This window comes from Schistocerca americana, chromosome 4, assembly GCF_021461395.2.
Source record: "Schistocerca americana isolate TAMUIC-IGC-003095 chromosome 4, iqSchAmer2.1, whole genome shotgun sequence".
Lineage (NCBI taxonomy): Eukaryota > Metazoa > Arthropoda > Insecta > Orthoptera > Acrididae > Schistocerca > Schistocerca americana.
In genome coordinates, this window is record NC_060122.1 from 467,069,174 (window position 1) to 467,091,851 (window position 22,678).

Sequence of the window (22,678 nt, forward strand, 5' to 3'; positions counted from 1 at the left end):
ACCAAATGAGTGCTAGCATCCATACCAGAGGGGGTGCAACGTCGCACTAACAAGTGGGCTCATACTGTCAAGTTCTTTGTAAATTTTACTCTATGTTGCAGTTACTGAAGTAATGTCAGTCACCCTATCAGCCCGTGAAGTTTTGTTTCCCGCCTCCTCTTATGTATGCTTTCGTTTTTTGTCAGGCGACGTATTTGCGAAAAAGGAGCTAAAAATTACGTAATAAAAGTGCGCCTGACTATGAACGAAACGTAAGTATACAACTCCAAAAACAGCTCAGCGTTCAAAATGCAGTCGTCAAAAACGTTGTATTGATGAAGATACAAATTTGTTTCGCCAGCTGACGTTGGGTGAAAACCCACAACATAAATCTATGTAAAAAGCAGCCAGTTCTGTATTTCTTAAAGATCTTACTCCACAGCCACTAAGCTCAACAATCATGATCACGGATTAATGTTTAAGATGTTCACGGAACGAGGGAGCTCTACTGAGACTCTTTAGGAGGTATTAAGTGATTATATTTCAGGGTCTTAATTTAAATAATCCACCATGCTCACAAACGCAGTGCAAAGTTATTTTGCTGGGTGGTTTTATTACTTTCTTTATTTTTTTGTTTCTAGCAATTTCAATCGTTAAACCATTACAGCATAGTAAGAGAGGAAATGTGGAGGATAATGGCAGAGTATAGGATACCTGAAAAGCTGATAAAACTAACTAAAATGTTTATGATGGAATCAAAGTGTAGAGTGAAAGTACAGGGGCCGTTCTCAGAAGCATTTGAAGTAAAAACAGGAGTGAGACAGGGAGATATTATATCATCAACCCTGTTGAATTTGGCCCTCAACAACACGCTGAGGAGAGTAACATATGAAAGAGCAGGAGTCATCATAGGAAAAAAGATAAACGTCCTGGTTTTTGCGGATGATATTGTGCTGATAGGAAAGAACATGGAAGACCTGGAGAAAATGGGGACTGTGCTAATGGAAGAAGCTAAGAAAGTAGGTCCAAGTACAAATGAAAGTGAAACAAGGTTCATGGTAGTAGGAAGAAGAGTTCATTTAGGAGCAAACCATCTAAAAATCGGAAATCTAACAATACAGAAGTCAGAGACATTCACGTACCTCGGTGTCAACATCAACCAACAAAACCTTGTAGAACAAGAGATAGTAACAAGAATTCAAGCTGGGGGAAGATGTCTAGGAGCTATACACATCGAAGTTAAAATAAGAATATATCAGACCACCATCAAGTGCTATGCAAGTGAGACAGAGAAAGAGCTCATCACTTTTGAAAATGAAGTACTGATAAAAGTATATGGACCAATGAAAGAAAATGAACAGTGAAGAATAAGGAAATAAAGAGAACTCAGACATTTATACACATTGCCTGACGTCGTAGCGAGTGTGAAAATGATGGGACTTAGATAATACGGACAAGTGAGGAGGTGGAGAGGGGAGAACACGGTAATAAAGGCTGTACTGGATGGAGAGGCTGAAGAAAAGAGACCACTGGGACGGCCGAGAATGAGATGGAAGGATAATACCACGGGAGACATGCAGATACCGGGTCTGGGTGATGATGATGCTGATGGCAGAAAAGTATGGAAGGCTGGACTGAGTGAGGCCAAGCACCGGCTGCGGTCTGTGTGGCCAGTATAAGTAAGTAAGTAAACCATTACAAAATTCGGTGTTGAGTAAGCAAGCTCCTCCATGACAGAGTTTTAGTAAAAATGCACAGCCCCCTATGCAGAGCCCATTTGACGACGTTTCAAGTATACATGGCTTGTCAAAGATAGAACAACAGTATATAAAAGAGTACATAGAACTACAGCAAACAGTCTTTGCAGCAACACAGCGTAAAAAATTAGCATTGACCTATCAACTAAACAGACATTTACTTAACTAATTCCGCAGCGTGTGTGAAACTCGCAGAATAACAATGTTCGGAAACTAAGAGGGCTATTACATTGATATAGTACAAGAGGCGGCAAGCAGTGAACGATGCGGGAAACGATACGAAGTGGAAGACCAGGTACTGTACGCAGAACGCTCCTCGGACCACCAGTGAATGAAAACGTAGCGTTAGTTGACCGAATGTTTAGCAATGCACGGAGAACGAAACACTTAAACAGCGCTACAGTTGGAGGCGAACGTCTAACAAGAGGAATTCCCTAGCCTGTGTCGCAGAACAGCAACCTTCTCTGCACTACTCCTTCACTAGGGGGGTCATCGATCTGTAACTTATGTGATACCAGGCGAGTCACCGATCTGCAATTTATGATTTATAGTTTGTTTAGCAGCTAAGCCACATATATGTTCTCGCAGGCGCTAAATAATATACTGTGACTCGAATCCAAACGGTACTATTTCAGGCGTCATCGTAACACAGTCGCTCATATTGGAGCCGTTGCCAACTTTAACAAATACTTCGTGCCGTTTACGTTGCCGCCTGCTTGAAACTTTAATCTTTAATTTATATTGTACTAGTCTCATGGTGCACATACGACCCATTTTTCTGAAATTTTGCTTAGTGCTGTTCAGTTTTTCTAATTTTTTACTGTTTGACAATTGTAACTGTGAAATGCAATCTTAGCATCTCAAAACGCTGTAGCATAGGTAAGTAGGAAGTCGGTGTAATGAAGAAATAGTGTGACCTTATATAACAACTGTTTTGACTGGATGCGCTGAAATCTGACCTGAGATAGTGAGCTAAATAGCGCATTAAACTCGGAAAGTGAACATATTCGAAAAATAGCAATTGGGTGTGGAACCTACAAGAAGTGCAATGTGTCTTCATATCAGCCTTAATGAAAAGTACAAAGTCGAAAAATAAGAAACCATAAATTATTTATTTTGTAAGACAAAAAAAGAGTATTTCCACACTGTGAAGAGATCCAGGTACATTCGAAACCTGCATCACTAGTATCGAAACACTTGAACTGTTGTTGGAGGAGCCTTTTAATGCCAGAAACTTAAACACAAAATTGATCGGTGGGTGAGAGCCTGCTACGTGTCCTTTCCATAAGGAAAACAACCATACTGTGGATGCCGTAGGACCTTGTGTCAAACTCTCTCTAGGACAAATATCTTTCTACCGAATGAACACAGGTCCAACAAATGCGGTAATATTTCTGTTCGTCGTGTGTCTGTACCTAAAATATAGTAAAAAAAAATATTTTCAGACTTAGTCACTGGATTCTCCTTTATTCGTAAAAGCAAGCGGTGAAAATAATGAAATTACGTTGGAGAAGCGTGGAATATACTCCAGTAGTGTTATCTGATTGTCGCTTATCATTTTCCTCTAGTAATGTGCCCGAAAGACATAGTCTCCATCATGAATCAGCAACTCCATATCGGTATCGTGAAGTTATGAAAGACTGGTAGGTTATGCCAGGACTCTATACACAGCCCGTTAGAGGGCAGACTTATATGTATACCTTTTTCAGGGAAATTAATAAAAAAGCCCGGATTGTTACTTATTACTTACTTTAATCATGAGGGATGAATCACAGAATTTAGTACTGTTCACCGAGGATTTAATCAAGTTCCTAGTATAAAAAGAGGTGGAGTACGTTTCAAACTTCCAGGACAGTAAAAGATGTAGTAGCATTTCGTTGAGCGATGACGGAAAAACCGTATGTAGTTCGTTGAGGTCGCGCTTTGCTGTTCACTTGCTTCCGTTGGTTATCCAGCTTTCGGTGGAGATTTCAGTCTACCCGGATGCTTAACACGGTAGTAGGACACAGGAGTACTTTCTGTATTCGGAGTTGTCAAGTGTGAAAATATCGTCACACACTTTCATCTCTTTATCGATGCCGATATGTATCTTTATCACTTCCTGTGGAGATTATCATACAGGATGTGACACATACTCGTACACCGAGAATAAACTGTCTTGTATCTATGCTGAACGTATACGTTCATTTTTGTTGAATCGTTTCTAGAATATAGTAACCTACATTTTCAGTTTACTCCTAATAACTCCGACATCAGTATTAGTACAGTCCAACACTAGCGTTCTGCAGTTGCTGTGTAAACAATGCTCGCTAATCACTTGCAGTGGAGAAATCCATTCGTGGAAACAAATGGCAGACTGTATATGCGTGAACGCGATTATTTCGCTTAATCACATGATAGAGGACTCTCCCAAGAATCATATTTCCGAGGGACGAGCATATACAATTGCGCCTTGGCGTCGTAAATAATTTAAGCTTCTGAGTCAATTCAGTAAAAAGATACTGCCGTTTATGTCAGTTGTTATGACACAAACTCACTCATCAAAAACCCAAAAGGTGAAGTAGCTATGTACATAGTTGTGTATGTCCGAAACCCTCATAGCGCGAATCCTACCCGCATTTGTCTTTTAAATCATGAAGCTGCGCCCTCTCACTGTTCCTGTCCTTGTTGTTTTTGAACCAATTGCCCTTAGAAAATGGCATATTATGTTTTATTTCACTCCACTTATTGTGAGACAAGAGAGAACGAGCTCTGTACTTAGGTACAATATACTTGGTTCGTGGTGGATTGGGTAAGACAGGACGTATCATGATCATGCAATTCCCCTTTAGAAGTAACTGTAGCTACTGGGCGAAACTATCTTTCGTCCTAACTTGTGTGTCATATACGATGATCAGTTACATGCTTCTGTGTAAAATCGCATAAGATGTTCAGAATTCGAGGGACTTCCGAAACAATACTCGTGTATAATATGTACGGAAATAACAATCTGGATTATCGGTGATATTAAGTGCTAGTTAGAAGGATTGTAGCGCATTTATGAAATTTATTATCACTACTACTTGATGGTACGTCGAAAAGACAGTGATTAAAATGAAGTTAAGATCAGGAGAAAAAAGTGAAAGGAAATGAACTGGTCTGTCAGCGCTCACGTGGCATTATGTGGCTGACTAGAAGTTCAAACGACACGAAACACGGAACTGGGCTTCGTGAGAATACCGAGAAAAGTTTAAAGATTAAAGAGGCAAAACAATAATCAAGAAAGCACTGAAATTTGGAAATATCTAATAGAACAAACAATGTAATCGTGGTGCTAAAGGAGCAAGATTACGCAAGATCAACGAAGCTATAATCACTAGGGAAAGGTTATTATTTAACAACAGATGACAGAAGAGGAACTAAAGAAATATGTTTCTGGAAACGAACATTTGCATAGTACCATGCATAATTGATCGCCTTTAATAAAATAAAAAAGACACGCGCCCGAAAGGACGAGGTTTGAACAGGCAGAGAAATAGAGTGTAGATTGGGAAGCGTCTTTGCAAAGTGTAGATATAAAGTGCTCTTCGAGATTTTATTGGACAATGTAGAAAGTCAGTGTGATCAAACAGTTGGTGAATATCAAGGAGGATTTCGATGTGGAAGGTTCTTTACTGAGCAGATCTTCAATCTGAAAACCATTCTCCAACTAAAACAAAAAAGGAGTACGAGCATCACCGTGGTTTTCGCCGACTTTACGAAAGCTTATGATTCCATCGACCGCCAAACACTCTTCTTAGTATTGCAAGAACGAGGTGAGGATTACAACACACACACACACACACACACACACACACACACACACATCAAACAGACTATCACGGATACAGCCTCTAAGGTGAAGTTCAGGGGAGAACTACCTCAGAGTTTCAACATCAAAAAGGGAGTACGACAAGGTGATGGTGTATCACCCATTCTGTTTAATCTGGTGTTTGATAAAGTCATCAAAACCTGGGAATATTCGCTGAGGAATTTAGGAATCAAACCAGTTACCATTGGAGCTGGGACCAGAAGAATCGAGATAAGATGCCCTGCTTTCGCAGATGACATTGTAATCTTAACCAACAACTCGAAGGATGCTGCCATTGCTGTCCAAGCCCTGCATGAGAGAGTGGTGAAGTCAGGGTTACAAATATCGTATGACAAGACCAAATACTTTGAGAACCGGCACTCCAGTAACACCCCATTAACGACTATACATGGAACGATTGGGAGGGTCGATCGCTTTCGTTATCTTGGTGAATGGATCCACCCCAATGGTGGAGACGACACCTTCATCTTAGAAAGGGGTAACAAACTCAACGCAGCGTACCATCTGTCCCACAATCAGTACAACAAGAAGTGTATTTTGAATAATGCTAAGGTCTGTCATTACAGAACTGCTGTCAGACCACAGTTTGTGCAAGCCGCAGAGACCCTCTCGATGAACAGAAAAGGTGCGATGGATGACCTGGAGAAAGCCGAAAGACGTATTGTCAGAAAAATTCATGGCCCGAGATTGCTCCCAGATGTAACATACCGACTGAAGTCTAATTCTGAACTCTACCAACAGTTAGAGAACACCAGTATGCGACGTAGGAGGCTCAAGTTCTATGGGCACCTACAACGAATGAACAACAGTAGGCTTACCAAGAAGATCTTCTCAGTGGTTCAAAGTTACAAGACTGGAAGCCTGTGGCTTAATGAAGTGCTAAGGGCTTGTATTCGGCTGGGATCTCTGATCTTGAGGTAGAAGATAGTTGCAAATCTTGTGCTGTGGTAGAGTCTTGGTCACCACCTCCTAGAGTCCCTAAACGTCGGAAGCCCCTTTCACAGCAGGGCTCAAGACATAGTGGGAACGGAAGAGATCATCGAAGAAGAACTAGTCATAAGCAATCCTTTGTGGGCTTAAATCAATATATATAACAAGCATATATTTGATAAATTTTATGTTTAAACGACGTAGGTATTCGAACTGACCGAAAATTAAAAGCGAGAAACATTAATGACTGAAACCTGACACGAACCAGCGATACAGTCTTGAACGCTACCGATAACGCCACGCAGCCATCGAAAATTGTCCTCCCTTCAGTTAATTTAAGTCGCGCGGAGAAATAGAAAGTTGATTTTCTTGAGAATTTTTGAGAGTTGCATGAAACTGCTTTGAGTGATCGATAATAGAGTTGTGAAAATGAACAGCCGCTTTGGCAGAGATATATTAAGGACTAGTTAGTACGTCGTATGTGATGGAAGTGGAACGAATGGCAGGTAGCGAGTGGAGGCAGCTGGTGCAACAGGTGGCAGACGCGGCGGTAGCCATAGATTTCGTGGCCGGCTGGCTGGACACACGAGTGGACGTCGGCAATCCGACACCCGCCCCCCCTGCCTGCCTCTCGCTCGCACCGCTTCTGTCGCCGCACGCATGCCGGGCTGGCCGTTGGGTTGGCCGCTCCGCTGCTCGCGCTGCGTCACGCACTCTGCGCCCGCCTTGTAACGTTCAACTAGTGCCCCTTAGCAGCTGCATACCGCTATCGTATTCACTTCTCTCCAGCAGCTAAACGTTGCGTCTACAGATTGCTGCTCACGTGAAACTAACGATTTGGAACCGAAGGCGCCTCTAGTCACCACTTACAGCTGGAATCTGTCTTCACTTATTATCATTATTATTATTATTATTATTATTATTGGTGGTGGTGGTGGTGGTGGTGTTTGCTATTATTACTGTGTGCTGGTTTGGTCTTTAGCAGCCGTGCTATACGCGCGCGCGCACGCACGCACACGATCCCACATACAGTGCACTTAGCCACTAATTGTTATGACTTAATTCGCAGTTTCTGTGGTGATTCAAAAAAATACTAAAATTTCGTTTATAGTTAGAATTTACCTTCCTAACAAAACAGCCGAATATCACTATATCCCGAAGAAAATTAAAACTGCTTTTTATAGTGGTGAACAATATCGTAGTAGAGTAGGTCAAACGTTTTAATTATGGGTGATTTTATATCAATACCAGTGTGATCACGACATGGACCAGAAACTGAAAAATTTGAAAACAATTATGGAGCATAAAACATACTTTAGAACGAAACATACAAAATAACACTAGTTAAAATATTTTTTGGCTGCATACACTACATAGACTACCAAAGTGGGTCGTGAGTCATTTACAAACGACAGTAAAGTATAATCCAGGCTTCTGAAATGGGATCTTCGTGCTGTGAAAGGCTGTACCAGAGAAGACAGATTTTAAAAAAACGAGATTTGAGAGGAATTACACGTATTTAACGTAAGAAACAAAACTGAATGCAGCAGAAGAAAATGGAGTGGACATTTCGAAAGAATGAAGATCAGCAGACTACCTTACAGAGTCTAATTCAGTTGACTGGAGAAATCTGAGAAGGCCAAGGAAGAGATGGGCATCGTAACAGACAACGACCTGATACTTACAGTGCAGATGCAGAGGAAGTCAATTTTGTAACTTCCTATATAAATGAGAAATTCAGTTTAATGATCTAAAGCAGTTCAACCAATAACTGTGGTTGACTGACCACAGGGTTAAAAAGGACGGACCAGCTACTATGCAACACACTAAATTCTCCTGTGTAAGAGCTTTGACTGCAGTACCGACACTACACAAGATTTTATAACTTTTACCGCACTCCTCTCTTCACCTAAAACAGAGGCCATACCGCAACTTAGATTTGCTTGTTCCATCTTGTCAGAATATAAAATGATGCACACCAGAGGCATCCCAGACTGAGGGGGGGGGGGGGGGGGCTTCTGCTGGAGTATGAAGCAGTGAGTTAATGTGTCGCACTGGGAGCCACAGCCGGGCTGTTGGCTTCACTGAGTGCAGCTTTTCGTCCGTTAGTCAGCCACATCGCCTCTCAGCTACATGGCTGTCCGAGTTAACAGCGAAATGACAGCCTATAGGGAAGTGGCACATTGCACCATGTGTTCATTGCAAGCCTACTTAAAACAACCCTTGATGAAAGTTGCACCTGTGGCCGAAAGGAAATGATGGGAAATGTTAGTAGCTGATTATCATTCACAACATACGACAGTGATATAAAAGAAATGATTACACGCCATATGTATGTGGATCGCAAATGGAGAAAATAATGTGGAAAAATAGTGCATCGTTCGTACTTTCACGTACAATACAATCCACTTTTATTGCTGATTTTACGCGTAATAAAATGTTTTACAATGTCAATAGCCTCGTTATTTGCCGGAAGTTATTCGTCAAGACTAAGTGACGTTATTTATTTGAGAAGAACTAGTCACTGTCACTTAGTTTCTGTTCAGAAAACACACACACACACACACACACACACACACACACACACACACACACAGAGAGAGAGAGAGAGAGAGAGAGAGAGAGAGAGAGAGAGTGGGGACAAAACTAAATCATCGAGGAGCAAAACCCCAAAAGCATATAAATTCTTCCCCGATTAGGCCTTAGGATATGTCATCCTTGTAACGGTTTGGTCTCACAAGTACATTTTTCCTAGAACCATTCATATTATCAACTCTCTCTCTCTCTCTCTCTCTCTCTCTCTCTCTCTCTCTCTCTGTGCACAGTTATGGGGTGGCCTCAGATTCGGCAGAGGGGGCGGGGTCCAAGCCCACCCCCCAGCACTCGAGGATAAGTCATATGTGCGAGCCTCATTCCCCGTGATTCAGTATTCTGCGTGTGTGTTTCAAAAAACCGTGGCAGATTACTGCTTCGCTGAAACATAGCTTGTTATTAGTCTCCAGTGACTTAATTACTGATGAGACGTTAAATCACAATATATTTCATTCTGCTTTTATCGTTTTGGATCCCGGAGTTCGTTAAGTAACACGCACATCGGCAGTGTCGCAGAGTGTTTTAATTGCCTGTCCGGTACATCAACACATCCGTGTACACATGACTCTTAAGGTGTGATGTTCGAATGGTGTTCCAGTTACCCAACCACCTTGTTTGAGTATTGCTCGAAACATTTTCGTAAAACTTCATCAGGCAGTACCAGCGGAACATAAAGCCATTAATTCTTATTATTTAGTTTTTTTGTTCCTGTATTCTATTAAAATAGTAAACTTTTTTACTTTGCTGCTGTGCTTCATTGACAATATAACACTTCGTGCGTAGCAAACATTATAATGTAGATAGTAATTGATGATGATGACGATGATGATAGTAATGCTGAAATATTGTTATTTTTCTTTGTATCCTTTGCAGTTGCGTCCTGACATGTGTAGGCATGTAGATTATTCTGTTTCCGGTTAATATTTCTGTTAAATTTTGACTATTGCCGTTTACCTAGTGTAAACATTTGTATTAGCTGTATGGTCCATGCGTGTAGCGGTATAGTGATGGTGGTGTTCACGTTGCAGAAACGCGAACCCGTGCCCCTGGTGGTGAAGCAGGAGCGCGTCGATGGCGGAGACTCCTGTGTACCCGGCTCCGGCCCCAATTCGTGCTCCATGCAGAAGGTGCCTTCGTTGTCTGACCTCAGCGACCCCGAGAGCTCGCTCGGTGAGTACTTTGCTACCTACTCTGCATGTCGTATATACTAATAAGGTGCTGTGCCAAGGGATGGAAGCGATCTCGTATGTGGAATCACAGTAGCCAGGAGATAAAAAGCAGCACCGGTTGCTTCAGTTCCTCGTATGATTTGTGCTATTGTGTCAAAAAATATGGGGACACAATCCGACTTCACTTTCGGGGTGACACAGTAGGAGAGCGTCTCCCGTAAACGAGAGTGGCGACGAGTCCAAAATGGGGCGTTCTACTTACGGACTTCCCATCGCGGTCCGTTGCTGGTCACACGGATGTCATTCGACCGGCGCAAGACGATCGAAATTATTACCCCAGCGTTCCTTAAGTTGCCGTACATACTTCGGAAAACAATAGAAAGTGCGTCGTGCAAGGTACTTAGAACGAGTATCAACCACTGACTTTTGTGTTACAGTAGCCAACGAAGCGTGCGAAAAATTACTGTATGTGTATTTCCGCACGGCCCCTTACTCCTACTGACAGTTTGGTACACATAAAAATACTTAGGCACATTTTGAGAACCGGATCACTCAATTCAAAAATCTGCAAAAATGTCACTGAAAGAGGTTCCGAAATTTTCCGTTTTCGAGTTCATATCAAAAGATATTGGTGTAATCATTAAGAGCCAATCTCGGTGGTCTTCATTGCACTGGAGCCGCAGCTGCGATGAATTATTTGTGATTTAGTGCCGCTAGCAGCAGTCTTTTTCCTTCATTGGTTGTTCGTATATACAGTTTTGGTTTTAGAAAATTATCAAGTATGTATACAGCAAAATCACCATAGATTCAATATATTAGTAAACACTTAAAAATTAAACTAAACAAGTCAGATATTAGGGTACGTTAGTGAAATATAACTTACTTTACATCAAATTCAGTGATGGCACATTATGCCATAAAAAACTCTCTTCTCATGTCTAAATAGCGTTGCCTATGGTTGCAGATGTCGTAACTGTTATAAAAATGGAATTACTAACTCAGTTGTCGCGGGAGAACATCATAGTTTTTAAAACTATATGCATTTCGTGTTCCATCGCACTAAACGAAGATGTCAAGGCCACACACTGTTCAACGTGGATATGCGACTACTAACCACAGATCTCTTCCAAAGATCTTACGCTTAGGCGTACACAGAGCCGAAGTACTCAACGTACATAGATGGTGGACAAGGGTGTTATTCTGTCATGTACACACACAGGTTGTGAAATGGATAAAATTAAAATAAAAGCCGACGTGTAAAGTTTAGCTGTCGAATATCTAAAATGCTAAAAATTATGCTCGTGTTCCATGAGCTGGTGACGTTGTGAACAGTTATTGTGGGCTGTAGTTTGTAAATAGTGAACAAGCCAAAGATCTTCAGATAGTGACTAAAACGAGTTTTTTTTTTGTCCTGCCTTTACATGTTTTTACTCTTCATTTTGGTACGAGAATCCCACCTCCAAATTTTGTTTGTGTGTTTTGGTGCACTGTGTATATTGATATGGTACTTACTTGAGATAAAAACTGGAAGAGCAGAATCTATATAGTGTGTGGCTTGGATACTCTGAGTGTAACGAGGGATCGTTGTCCGGTTTCTAAGCGAGATATTTCTCAATGTATTTGAAAGTTTGGTGTCTGCTCTTCCATACACGTCCGAAAGAACAGACATCACGCATTCATATAATCTGATTGGCCTAGCCGGGCAATGGATCGACATTCTTCAGTGAGAATGCACAAATACGTCCGACCTCCTGTGGGAATCTCAGAGACCGAACATGGAGGAAGTGGACAGGGACTGCAGATAGGTGGCACTCGATGAGAATGTGAGTCGGCCGTGAGGCGTGCCTAGTTAGTCCGCGCCGATGCGATAACGCTGTGTCCCAGATGGCGCAGTGATTAACGCAACAGCCTCGTAAGCAGGAGATCCTGTTTTCGATTCACGGTACGGTACACATTTTCATTTGTTGCTGCTGATTCCGCCTAATGTCCCCGTGCAACTGACAGCAGTGAGCCCCTCCCCTCCCTTTCCTTTTCTTCCCCTCTCCACCTTCGATTTACACTTTTCTCAACGTATTCGCGCCTTGCAATAATACGTGCGCGTGGTTCCTTTGAAAGGGAATGATTGATTTTCTTTAATATCTTTTCTCAATCCGAGTTTGTCCCTCGTTTCTAAAGACTCTGCCGTTGATTGAACATAATCACCCTTCGTTTTTCCAGTACCACGAATGTTCGGTGCGAGCTGGGCAACTTCGATTTCCATATCCCGCCATTGGTCCATAAGATGTTTATTGCACCATACCAGATACTGTATGCAGAACCACACCGGGCTGTGGAGCAGTGGACGGTCGTCTTGTGGTGATTACCTCATGGGATTCCGACTGAAGACTGTGATTCAACGGAGCCTACCGAGATCAATTGGAATTTCTGCTGCGATACATGCATCCCCGTTCTCTTTCTCGAGGATTGGGCTTCACTCTTTTTGCTCCAAGTGCAAAAGTAAAGGCAGATGGCTTACAGAAGTGGCTGTGCACGATAGCCGTGAGCGGTGTCTGTTCTAGTATGAACACTGCATGCGTCAGTTGGCCGTTGTGGCCGAGCGGTTCTAGGCGCTTCAGTCCGGAACCGCGCGACTGCTACGGTCGCAGGTTCGAATCCTGCCTCGGGCATGGATATGTGTGATGTCCTTAGGTTAGTTAGGTTTAAGTAGTTCTAAGTTCTAGGGGACTGATGACCTCAGATGTTAAATCCCATAGTGCTCAGAGCCATTTGAACCATTTTGCAACCGTCAACTGGGTAATACTGACTGTGTTCACACAGGTAGGTTAGCTTTCATTGTTTCTTCTATCGAGTGTACACTTTGTCGTGGGGAAAATTTTTGATACTAAAATTTCCTCGTTACGACATTATTGTAATATGCGAATATGTAAGATACTGAGCATTAGTATTCATCTTCATTATCGTCATACGATTTTCAGTCGGAGGTGAAGATTAATTCTGAATTTCTATGAGATGGTTGACGTCGGATGTTTGCTAGATGAGAACAAGGATGCCCAAGACGAAAGTGGTGAATTATTCACTCTAAACTATGAGGCGATGCAGCTGCCGACGCACTATTAAGCATGTATTATTCCAAACGGATGCAGCTAAGACCGCGCGCTGCAAAGAGGGGCACTCGCGTATACCGATAGCTGTCAGGAACCGGTGCGCAGCTCAGTTCTTCAGCCAGCGAACCTTACACAATACTTCGGCTGAGTACGATCCTGTAAACAGGACACGTTTAGACAAGATAGCAATCCGCACACATTTAAATACCCAACTTTTACACTTTTGTAACTACATCATCTCATCGTCGAAATTATTGCAACAAAGATCAAACACTGTTTAGAAATCTCACTTCTCTTCCAGTTTGCGGAATTACCGATTCACCTGTGATATATTTTCTCCGTCATAACAGTACTTGTTAAATGTAGCGTAATGCATTAAGAAGGGGAAATATTTGTAAAAGAACAGTATTTCGGCAGAAACGTCCTGAGGTAGAAAATTGGCGATTCGCAGCTATTTAAATGTAGTTCTTTCTCGGTATGTTGTTGTTATACCTTAGATAATATTCCCACGCAATAGAAACGAATGTGAGAGAATATTAATAAAATTACGTTTATAAAATACTGTAAGCCCTGTAGCATAATAATTGTAGATCTTTCTTCAAAGAATAGGTTTTATACTAGTTTGTTACTGTGTACATGATTATTTCAACGACTGTCGTTGTGTTATACGTGCCACGTGCCAGGTTGATTTTAACCGTCAGAATTGATAATGATATTTCCGAAAGTAGTTACGAAATTTTGTTAATTAAAATGTTTATCAGACTACACGATACACTTCTCCCTACTTCTACTTACACATTATTAACAATTACGTAAGTAATAGACGTTATTGGCAGGAGAATCTTTCAGAAGTGCTATTAGCCAATTACTATGTAGGTGGACTGTTACAGTTCGGAGAATAATTTTAAAAAAATTGGTACGCTTATTGCTGAGATAACCGATGGCTATGACAGCTTGTTATGTGCCTGACCCTCCAAGCTGTTGGGGATTTTCCTCCACTGTTGTTCTCGCATAGTCACATTGTCGTGATGTAATAGAACATTTATAGCGAGCAGTGTGCACTAGTTACCTTACAGCTTTTCATGCACTTCTTCCAACAGCAATGTGTTCCTCGATTCGAATTGTAGAGGTTCAGATCCACATCAGACTATCACATTCGCATAGTCCTGAGTGGTCCGTAATTAGTAAATTCAGGTGATGGCCAGAACAATACCGTCAACAAGGTCAGTACCTGTTGCCTTCTCTATTCTCGTTCGTGAAGAGGAAACAGATTTGTATACCAATATATGCCCTGAAATTCAAATATATAAAACTCGGACTTATTTGTATAAGATTTTCACACAAATTTCCCAGCATTCATTTATATCAAAAATTTAGTTTCGAAAAAATGAAAAAAGATGTGTTTATCGGTCAACAGGTCAGATAACTTTTGAACAACACTCAGCGTGATGAGCTCTAAAGGGAAAAAAGAAAACTCCATGGCAAACCTTAAAAAAAGGGTGCAAGTGGCTTTCTGCAACACTTAAAAGCAGAAAATTCCAAAGAGCTTCACGGTTACATGATATGGTTCTACGAAGAGCCGCACTGTAATATACTATGAAAAATGCTTTTATGAAATTGGACTGAAATTCTGTCGCGCCATAATGTGGTTATGTAATTCGACTCTGACATATGATTCGTTTAATGGCTGCAACACCGTGGATCTTTCGGAAGTCGCAAATGACATTGTTTCATTAATGAAACAAATATAGACTGCTGAATTGGGGGCTGCCATGTTAAGTGATCATTGCTGTATGGTAAGAGAACTGCTGGAAGACAGTAAGCCTACCAGAGGCAGGCCAAAAAACTGCCTTAAAATATTTTACTTCTTTTCAGCTTTCGCGTCGTCTCTTGTAAAATACATACAATAAGTCATTGTCGAAAAGTGAGAGCCAATCAATAAATTTCAGCCTTTTCTTCGGATTTTGTGATCCAAGAAACTGTAAACAAATCATAGTCGTTGTTGTGTATATTATTATGTATTAGTATAGAATCAAAACCTCAGAGAGAAAAAGTCTTAGTGCCACTGATCGAACCAAAAGTAGCTACAAAAGCAAATCAACGTCCAGTAAAGTCAAGAGACCTCATTGTTGCATAGTGATACAGCCAGAGGCCCTATATGCAGATGAATGGCTCTCTATGAATGGAAAAGATCATCTCAAGAAATAAGGGAAAGCCAGATCTAAAGGAGAATGTCAGGTGCATTCGGAGAGAATACTCGTGAACTGTAGAGACACGTGGGAAAGATGATAGCGACCACTCCTAGGAGGTGGATTGCTTGTTTGAATTCTACATGGTTGAGCTACCGGATATTCCGCTACTTTCCCAGCAAGAAAACCAAGGAGGTAGGGTAGGTATCTAGCAACGCACTCCGTTTAAGAAGAAACCCCGTGAGCACCACGCTTTCCAAGAAACTAAAAACAGGAGAATCGTGGAATGAAGCGAGGAAGGAACAGGACAGGAAAAGGGCAGTAGGTTAAAGTTACATCCCATGCACGAGGAAGAGGAACAGTACAATTGACACAGCTTGGTCTGTAAATGACGTATACGATAAGGAGAACAGCTTTTCAGAATTTCTAAAGCAGTGATACACATCTTCAAGATGCTACGTATTAAATAAAGTTTACGTAGTTTCACGCATTGTACCTTGTGGTGCATCTGAGCGTACGAACGTCCTCTGGACAGATCGTAGACAGTGTCTGAAGAAAAGCAAGCATCCAGCAGGTGCTGAGGCGTCGCGCAAAAACAAAAATTTCGTTGCCATAGATATTTGCGTGTGGTTTTTTTGCGCTCACTGTGCGGCAGGTGGCGCCGCTTGGCTAGAGCAGGCGAGGCGAGGCCAGGCGTAGCTGGCTGGCATTGATTTAGCGTGTCGCGGCCGCCTGATGAGGATGCTGGCGATTATTCTATTAGGCGGGCGCGGGGCGGCCCCTACCACAGGGCTGCCACCTCACCTATTCCCTGCACAAAACGACGTCTCACAATTGTGGAACGCTACTGTCCAGCAGTAATCCGACCGGTACCTATAACTACAATTTCTACTCCTATGAATGTAACGGTGCAATAGCTCTGTAGTTTCGGCCATCAGCGTTGTGACTGGTTTGTTGCAATTCCCTATTCCTTTAGCTTGTCAGCCATCCTCTTCATTCGGTATAGCTGCTGCGTGGTACGCTGTCAGAGGTCTTTTATATACAGTGGCGGAAAAAAAAATCGCAACACCAAGGAATTGTACGACATACGCGGAAGTAGGGAGGCGTGTTTCTACATTTGAGAGATGATGTCTATCCAGAATTCGCACTACTTGCGTAACAGTTGTGCTAGTAGTGCCACTTTGGGGATGCAGATCAAATTTGCTGTAAACACACGCTGTAACAGCCGTGAGCGTTAATTACCTTCGAGATTACACGTGGCGAGTTGATGTCAGTCAAGAATGCATTTAACGCGACAAAGACGCTGTTGTGAGCAGCACGCTGAGTTTAAACGATGTCTTGTAAAAGGGCTACGAGAAACTGGATGTTCCTTCTGCGATATTGCAGAAAGAATCGGCAGGAATGTAGCCACTGTAAGTAATTGATGGCACGATGGTTACGAGAACGTACGGTCGCAAGAAGACCGGGTTCCGGACGGCCACGTGACAGTACAGAGAGAGAAGACACTCGTGTTACGCGTATGGCTCTGATCCATCGTATTGCATCTGCATCAGCAGTCTGAGCAGCAGTTGTCACCACAGTGACACATCGAACTGTTACTTCAAGGACAGTTCCGAACCAGGCGCCCTGTAGCATGCATTCCACTGATCCCAAACCACCCCGTTTGCCAATTCACTGGTGTAAAGCGAGAGCTCATTGGAGCTGAGTGGTCAGCGCGACGGAATGCTATACCTAACGGCCCGGGTTCGATTCCTGGCTGGATCGGAGATTTTCTCCGCCCAGGGACTGGATGTTGTGTTGTCCTTATCGTTTCGTCACCATCGACACGCAAGTCGCCAAAGTGGCGTCAACTTGAAAGACTTGCACCTGGCGAACGGTCTACCCGACGGGAGGCCCTAGCCACACGGCATAAAGAATATTGGAGGACAAGATGGAAGTCTGTTGTGTTTTCTGATGAAAGCTGGTCTCCCTCGGTGGCAGTGATGGCCGTGTGTTGGTCAGGAGAGGAGGCCAGTTGAGGGCGTGCAAACAGCCCGTGTGCCTACACCTGCAGTTATGGTGTGGGGAGCGATTTCGTATGACAGCAGAAGCACTGTCGTGGTTTTCCCGCGTATACCCTGACTGTAAATCTGTACATCAGTCTGTTGATTCGACCTGTTCAGCTGCCGTTCATGCACAGCATTCCACGGTGTGTTTTCCAACAGGAAATCGCTCGCCCACATACCGCTGTTGGAACCCAACACGCTCTACATAGTGTCGACACATTGCATGGCCTGCTCCATCTCCAGATCTGTTTCCAATCAAGCATCTATGGAACGTTATCAGACGACAACTCCAGCATTATCCACAAACAGCATTAATCGTCCCGGTACTGACCGATCAAGTGTAAGAGGTATGGGTCTCTATTCAATAGACTGACATCCGACCCCTTTACAACACAGTGCATACACGTTTGCATGCTTGCGTTCGACATTCTGGCGGTTACACCTGTTACTAATGTACCAGCATTTCATCTTTGCAATGTCTTACCTCGCTCTTACATTAACCTATAATCTTCAAATGTTAATCATGTAAATATGCTATCTAGAAAAATGTGTTCCCGGAAGTTAATTACTCTGCATTAATTATTTTTTGGTGTTCCGATTTTTTTCAGTCAGTGTATATTTCTTTCCATATGACATTTAATCCATAACATTAAACGACTGCAACTACTTTCTGAGCCTTATTAACAGAAAAAATATAGAAATGAAAGAAAGCGAGAAGAGTGAAACAGAAGCGAAAGAAAAACCCACCATCCCTGGACCCTTTGCAGCCACTATTCTGTTACAGTGGCAATCAGCAACCTTGAAATTCAGTAAGTAACCTACTCATCAGTGTCCCATTCGGTCATCATCCCTACCCGAACTTTGAATGTTCAGATTTGCTTTCCCTTCTCATTGTTCCCTTGTTGATCTCCTCTACGTGGTTCTGGCGATACAAGGTGTATTATATGTGATAGCGAAAAGTGACATGTGTGAAAGTATAGAACAATAGAAGCAAAAACGTTCCAGTAAATGTGGATCCGTAATGACCCGTTGGCGAGATAATTTAGAATGTGTGGCTATGAGCCGCAACTGACTGCAGCACGAAATACTTAGTTAGATTAACTCCTCATCCAACTGGCTGGAGTATCACGAAGGATCCATGGTTGAGGAATGTGCTACAAGCGTGGTGGGGTACCGGTCCATTTTGCTGTTCATGTAGGACGACGTCCAACGCACCAGTTTGGCCCATGTTAGGTTGGTCGAGGTGGACCTGAACGTTGGCCTCCAACATTATCTGACCTCAGTCCTATGGATTTTTCTGTCTAGAGTCATCTCAGAAGTGAAGAGTACAGCACTCCCGTTGATGTCACTGAATAGCTGGAGCAGCGAATTATACAGTCTTGTCACGATGATCCGTGACTTACTAGAGAAGGGAGTGCACTACTGCATACAAATGCAAGGTTGACATATGGAACACCAGTCTTAACATCTTAAAGTGTACAGTAAATTGTAAATGGAACGTGCTGAATTAGTATTGTATTCCTTATTTAGGTAAACCACAGCTGAAATTTTAGTCCAGTTATTTGGGAAGTTAATCGAAAGATTTACTAATGAAACATTTGAATTTTGTTACTAACTAAGGCAATATTTTCTGCTGAAACCAGTGGCGGCTCGTAGCCATACATTTGCAGTTATCTCGCAAACGGCTTATTTGGGGATCCATGTTTACTGGAACTTTTTCGCTTCTGTTGTCGTATACTTCCACCCTTGTCGATTTTCGCCACTAATTATGATACATCCCGTCTAGTCATATTTATGCGTGCCCCTCCAAAAAGGTTTTCGGCTAAGACTCATGTAATGCCTGTCCAAACTTTCTCTCTCTCCGTTTCCTTATGTTCTTAATTGCACGTTTTTTTCTTTGACTCGCTGGAGAAAGTTTTCTTACTCGATCAGTCCATTTGATCATCAACAGTCTCCTGTAATATCGCACTTCAGAGACTTTTCTTCGTTTCATTTATGTCGTCTCCATTGTCCATATTCCGCTCCGATACACAGCTTTGCTCCAGACATAGCTTTGGATGACTATTTTTGAGTTTCAAGGTTTATTTTCGGATGTTAGCAGGTGTTTCTTTTTACAGAAAGCTATTTTACCTTGTGCAGTTCTTGCTATTATGTCCTCCTTGCATGTTCCGTCATTATCTGTTCTATTTCCTCGATATTAAAGTTCATCCTTAAATAACCTTACGGTTTCGTAATTGTGTAAGTGAGGGGTAAAATTTCCACCCGTTGTGATCAGACAACTGCCATATAATCAGTGCGTTCTCCTACTCAGTGTAGATTCATACAATTCGGGCAACGTCCCTACATCAGTGACTGCTCTGGTTTTGGAGCGAGGAGGCACGATCTTTCTTCGGCGTTCTCTTGGTTCTATTTTGCAAGTTATCGCCCCATCATACGTTTCCTGGAATGAAGAACTCTGTATCCCACGGAACAGAATATATCGATTCATTCCTATCTTATCTGATGACCTTACGTATGGACAGTTACAAATGTGGATCAGGCTGTTACTGGGTAACAGGACCATCTGTACTGTCTAGACATCCTGTTCCAGACTAACTGAAACCGTAACATCTCAGAAACACATCAAATGCCTCCCTGATCTTTTGACTCTTATTGCAGAGAGGGATAGGTCCACTTAATACATAGGTTCCGATTAGAGAAGACAATCGCCCCTTCTATTCTTTCTAAAGAACCGTCCACTATTCGCCTTAAGCGATTTAGGGAAACCTCGGGAAACACAAATATGGACAGCTGTACGGATATTCGACCCTCCGTCCTCCCGAAAGCGAGTACAGTGTCTTACCACTACGCAAACTCGCTGGTAATGCAAAAGAGGGACATGAATTAATTTCATCTACAGTATTAACAGCTGTGTATAGCCATTTGTTACTCCTTTTGCTAAAGCTAATCCTTCTGGACTGGTTCAATGCTGTCCTTCAAATCTTCTTGTCCTTTGTTAGTCTCTCCATTTCTACATAACTGTTTCACCTAACATCATTAACCTACAATAAATATGTCTATCATTGTCGGTCTGCAGAAGTTTTCACCTGTGCTTATTCTTCCAGCGGCATGAGAACTATTATCCTTCCCTTTGTAAGATAATGTTTCCATAAAATTACTTTCCATCTCATTCTTTGAGTATCTTTGTATTTTGTACCTTCTCTGTCCCTTAATTGTTGACGGTCTTTAAAAAGCATTACATTGAAAATGTTTCAAATTTCTCCTTCTCCGGATTAGTATTCCTGCGGTCATTGATATGCTTTAACGACGTTTGTTTCATTCTGATTTCCTTACCTTTTGTGTCCGTTGTTTACAAGAGTGCATTAAACTTCGCATAACTAAAACTAGCCTTTCACTCCGCAGTGAACGCCTGGCACATTACAACTGCATGCCGTGTCGGGATTCAAACTTGTATCCTTGCCTTTTAGAGGCAATGCACTTACCGACTGAGCTATCAGGCCAAGACACAATGTCCGCCCTCACTGAGAGCGTTGAAAGGTGAGGTTGCGGGTTCGAGTCGTAGTGCGACATAGTGATGTAATTTGCCAACAGTTGTAATTGTGAATATTCTGGTTGCTCAGTATGTCTGGGATGGCTGACCAGATTTTGTTCCAGGAATTTTGTCTGTAATTTCATGACTGATTCACACTTATTTACATATATCCATTTTTGTTAGTTCTTACAGTAAATTGTGTCTTAAGACTAGGCTTTATAAACTGAACACTGATTTGAAGCATTTGTACTACACTAACCATGACTATTATGGACCCAGCTACTGAGAGGTTGCTTGTGTGTCTAAAACGATACAGATAGCCGTACTGTGGCTGCAGCCACACTGGAGAGGTATCTTTGGAGAGGCGAGACTAACAACTAGAATTATTAATTTACCTTTAAATGCTTCCTTGAACTCTTATATTTTGACTGTTAGTTCAAAAGAGAGAAATGCAGATAAGGTAAGGACACTTGGCATCTTATTTCTAAAGTAGTTTAAGTACTTAAGAGTTCGTGAACATTAGAATGCAGCAACAGTTTTGAATGATTTACGTGTGTTGAAACAATGTTTCTTAACAGTGGACAACGCGAAATAATGCAAAATCTGATTAGATTGTGCGGAAACAGGTCTTCAGTATTTGTAGTGATGAATAACAACATTCACACATTGGTTATTCACTGCTATCAGCCGGAAATTTGAAGTCTTAACCTGTGGGATGGGCATAGCATGTAGGTTACATTGATATGTCAGTGTGAACTGCAAGCTTTTGGAACTTCGTATTTGACTCAGAACACAAGTGCAGTTAGCGTGCACTGACAGCTGCTTTTGGTTCGACGTAAACATGTCGTGCCTTTGTTCTAGTATGTATTTTTCCTCTACTTGCGTGTCTCCTTGCCATAGACACGTCCATGCTCGCCGGATATTCAAAGTACCATATGGAGCCCATCAATACTGCGTTTGTAAAGGAGCGGGATCACGTGTATGTTAACAGAGGACGACGACGTCTCAAAGTTTCTTATCATTTCCACTTATGTTGCAAGCAACGAACCAGTTGAGTGAATCACCTTTTTTTACTTAGGAACTCTAGTTTTGCATCTTCTGTATTAGGCCTATTTTATGATTGTGGGAAACTGAAGTTGAACACCACTGGATTGCACGTTAAACGGCCCGTCCTCACGCTGTATCATCCAGCTTATAGATCAAAGTAATCCAACATAAATACCTCCAAGATGTCAATATGCAGTGTTGCACTAGTATTCCGGCCAACATTGGGACTAATGAACGCTTTAATTATTTCCCCATTAGCCACTGTCGTATGGTACAGAAAGTTCCCTTCTTAACTCAGCGAATTCTCTTATAATTCTGAATGAATTAAACATCTTCGAATTCCTGCACTGCTCTTATTCTTAGCCGTTTTCGAAGTATTATATGTGAAGTTCCTCCTTTTGGAAAACGTGTTTCACGGCTGTATATGATTCTGGATTTGTGATGAGCTTCTACACATCTATATTTGCATCTAGACTCGCCAAGC

At 42.1% G+C, this 22,678-nt stretch overlaps 1 protein-coding gene across 2 annotated transcripts in view; it reads left to right on the top strand.

Annotated features, from left to right (window-relative positions):
- The window catches only part of LOC124613864 (ETS-like protein pointed), an 816,307-nt gene that overhangs the window by 208,323 nt on the left and 585,306 nt on the right, over positions 1-22,678 (top strand). For both annotated transcript variants that reach the window (XM_047142590.1, XM_047142591.1), the window contains exon 3: positions 10,137-10,278. In XM_047142590.1, the coding sequence (XP_046998546.1) occupies positions 10,137-10,278 (142 nt within the window). The remainder of the gene's footprint in view (positions 1-10,136; positions 10,279-22,678) is intronic.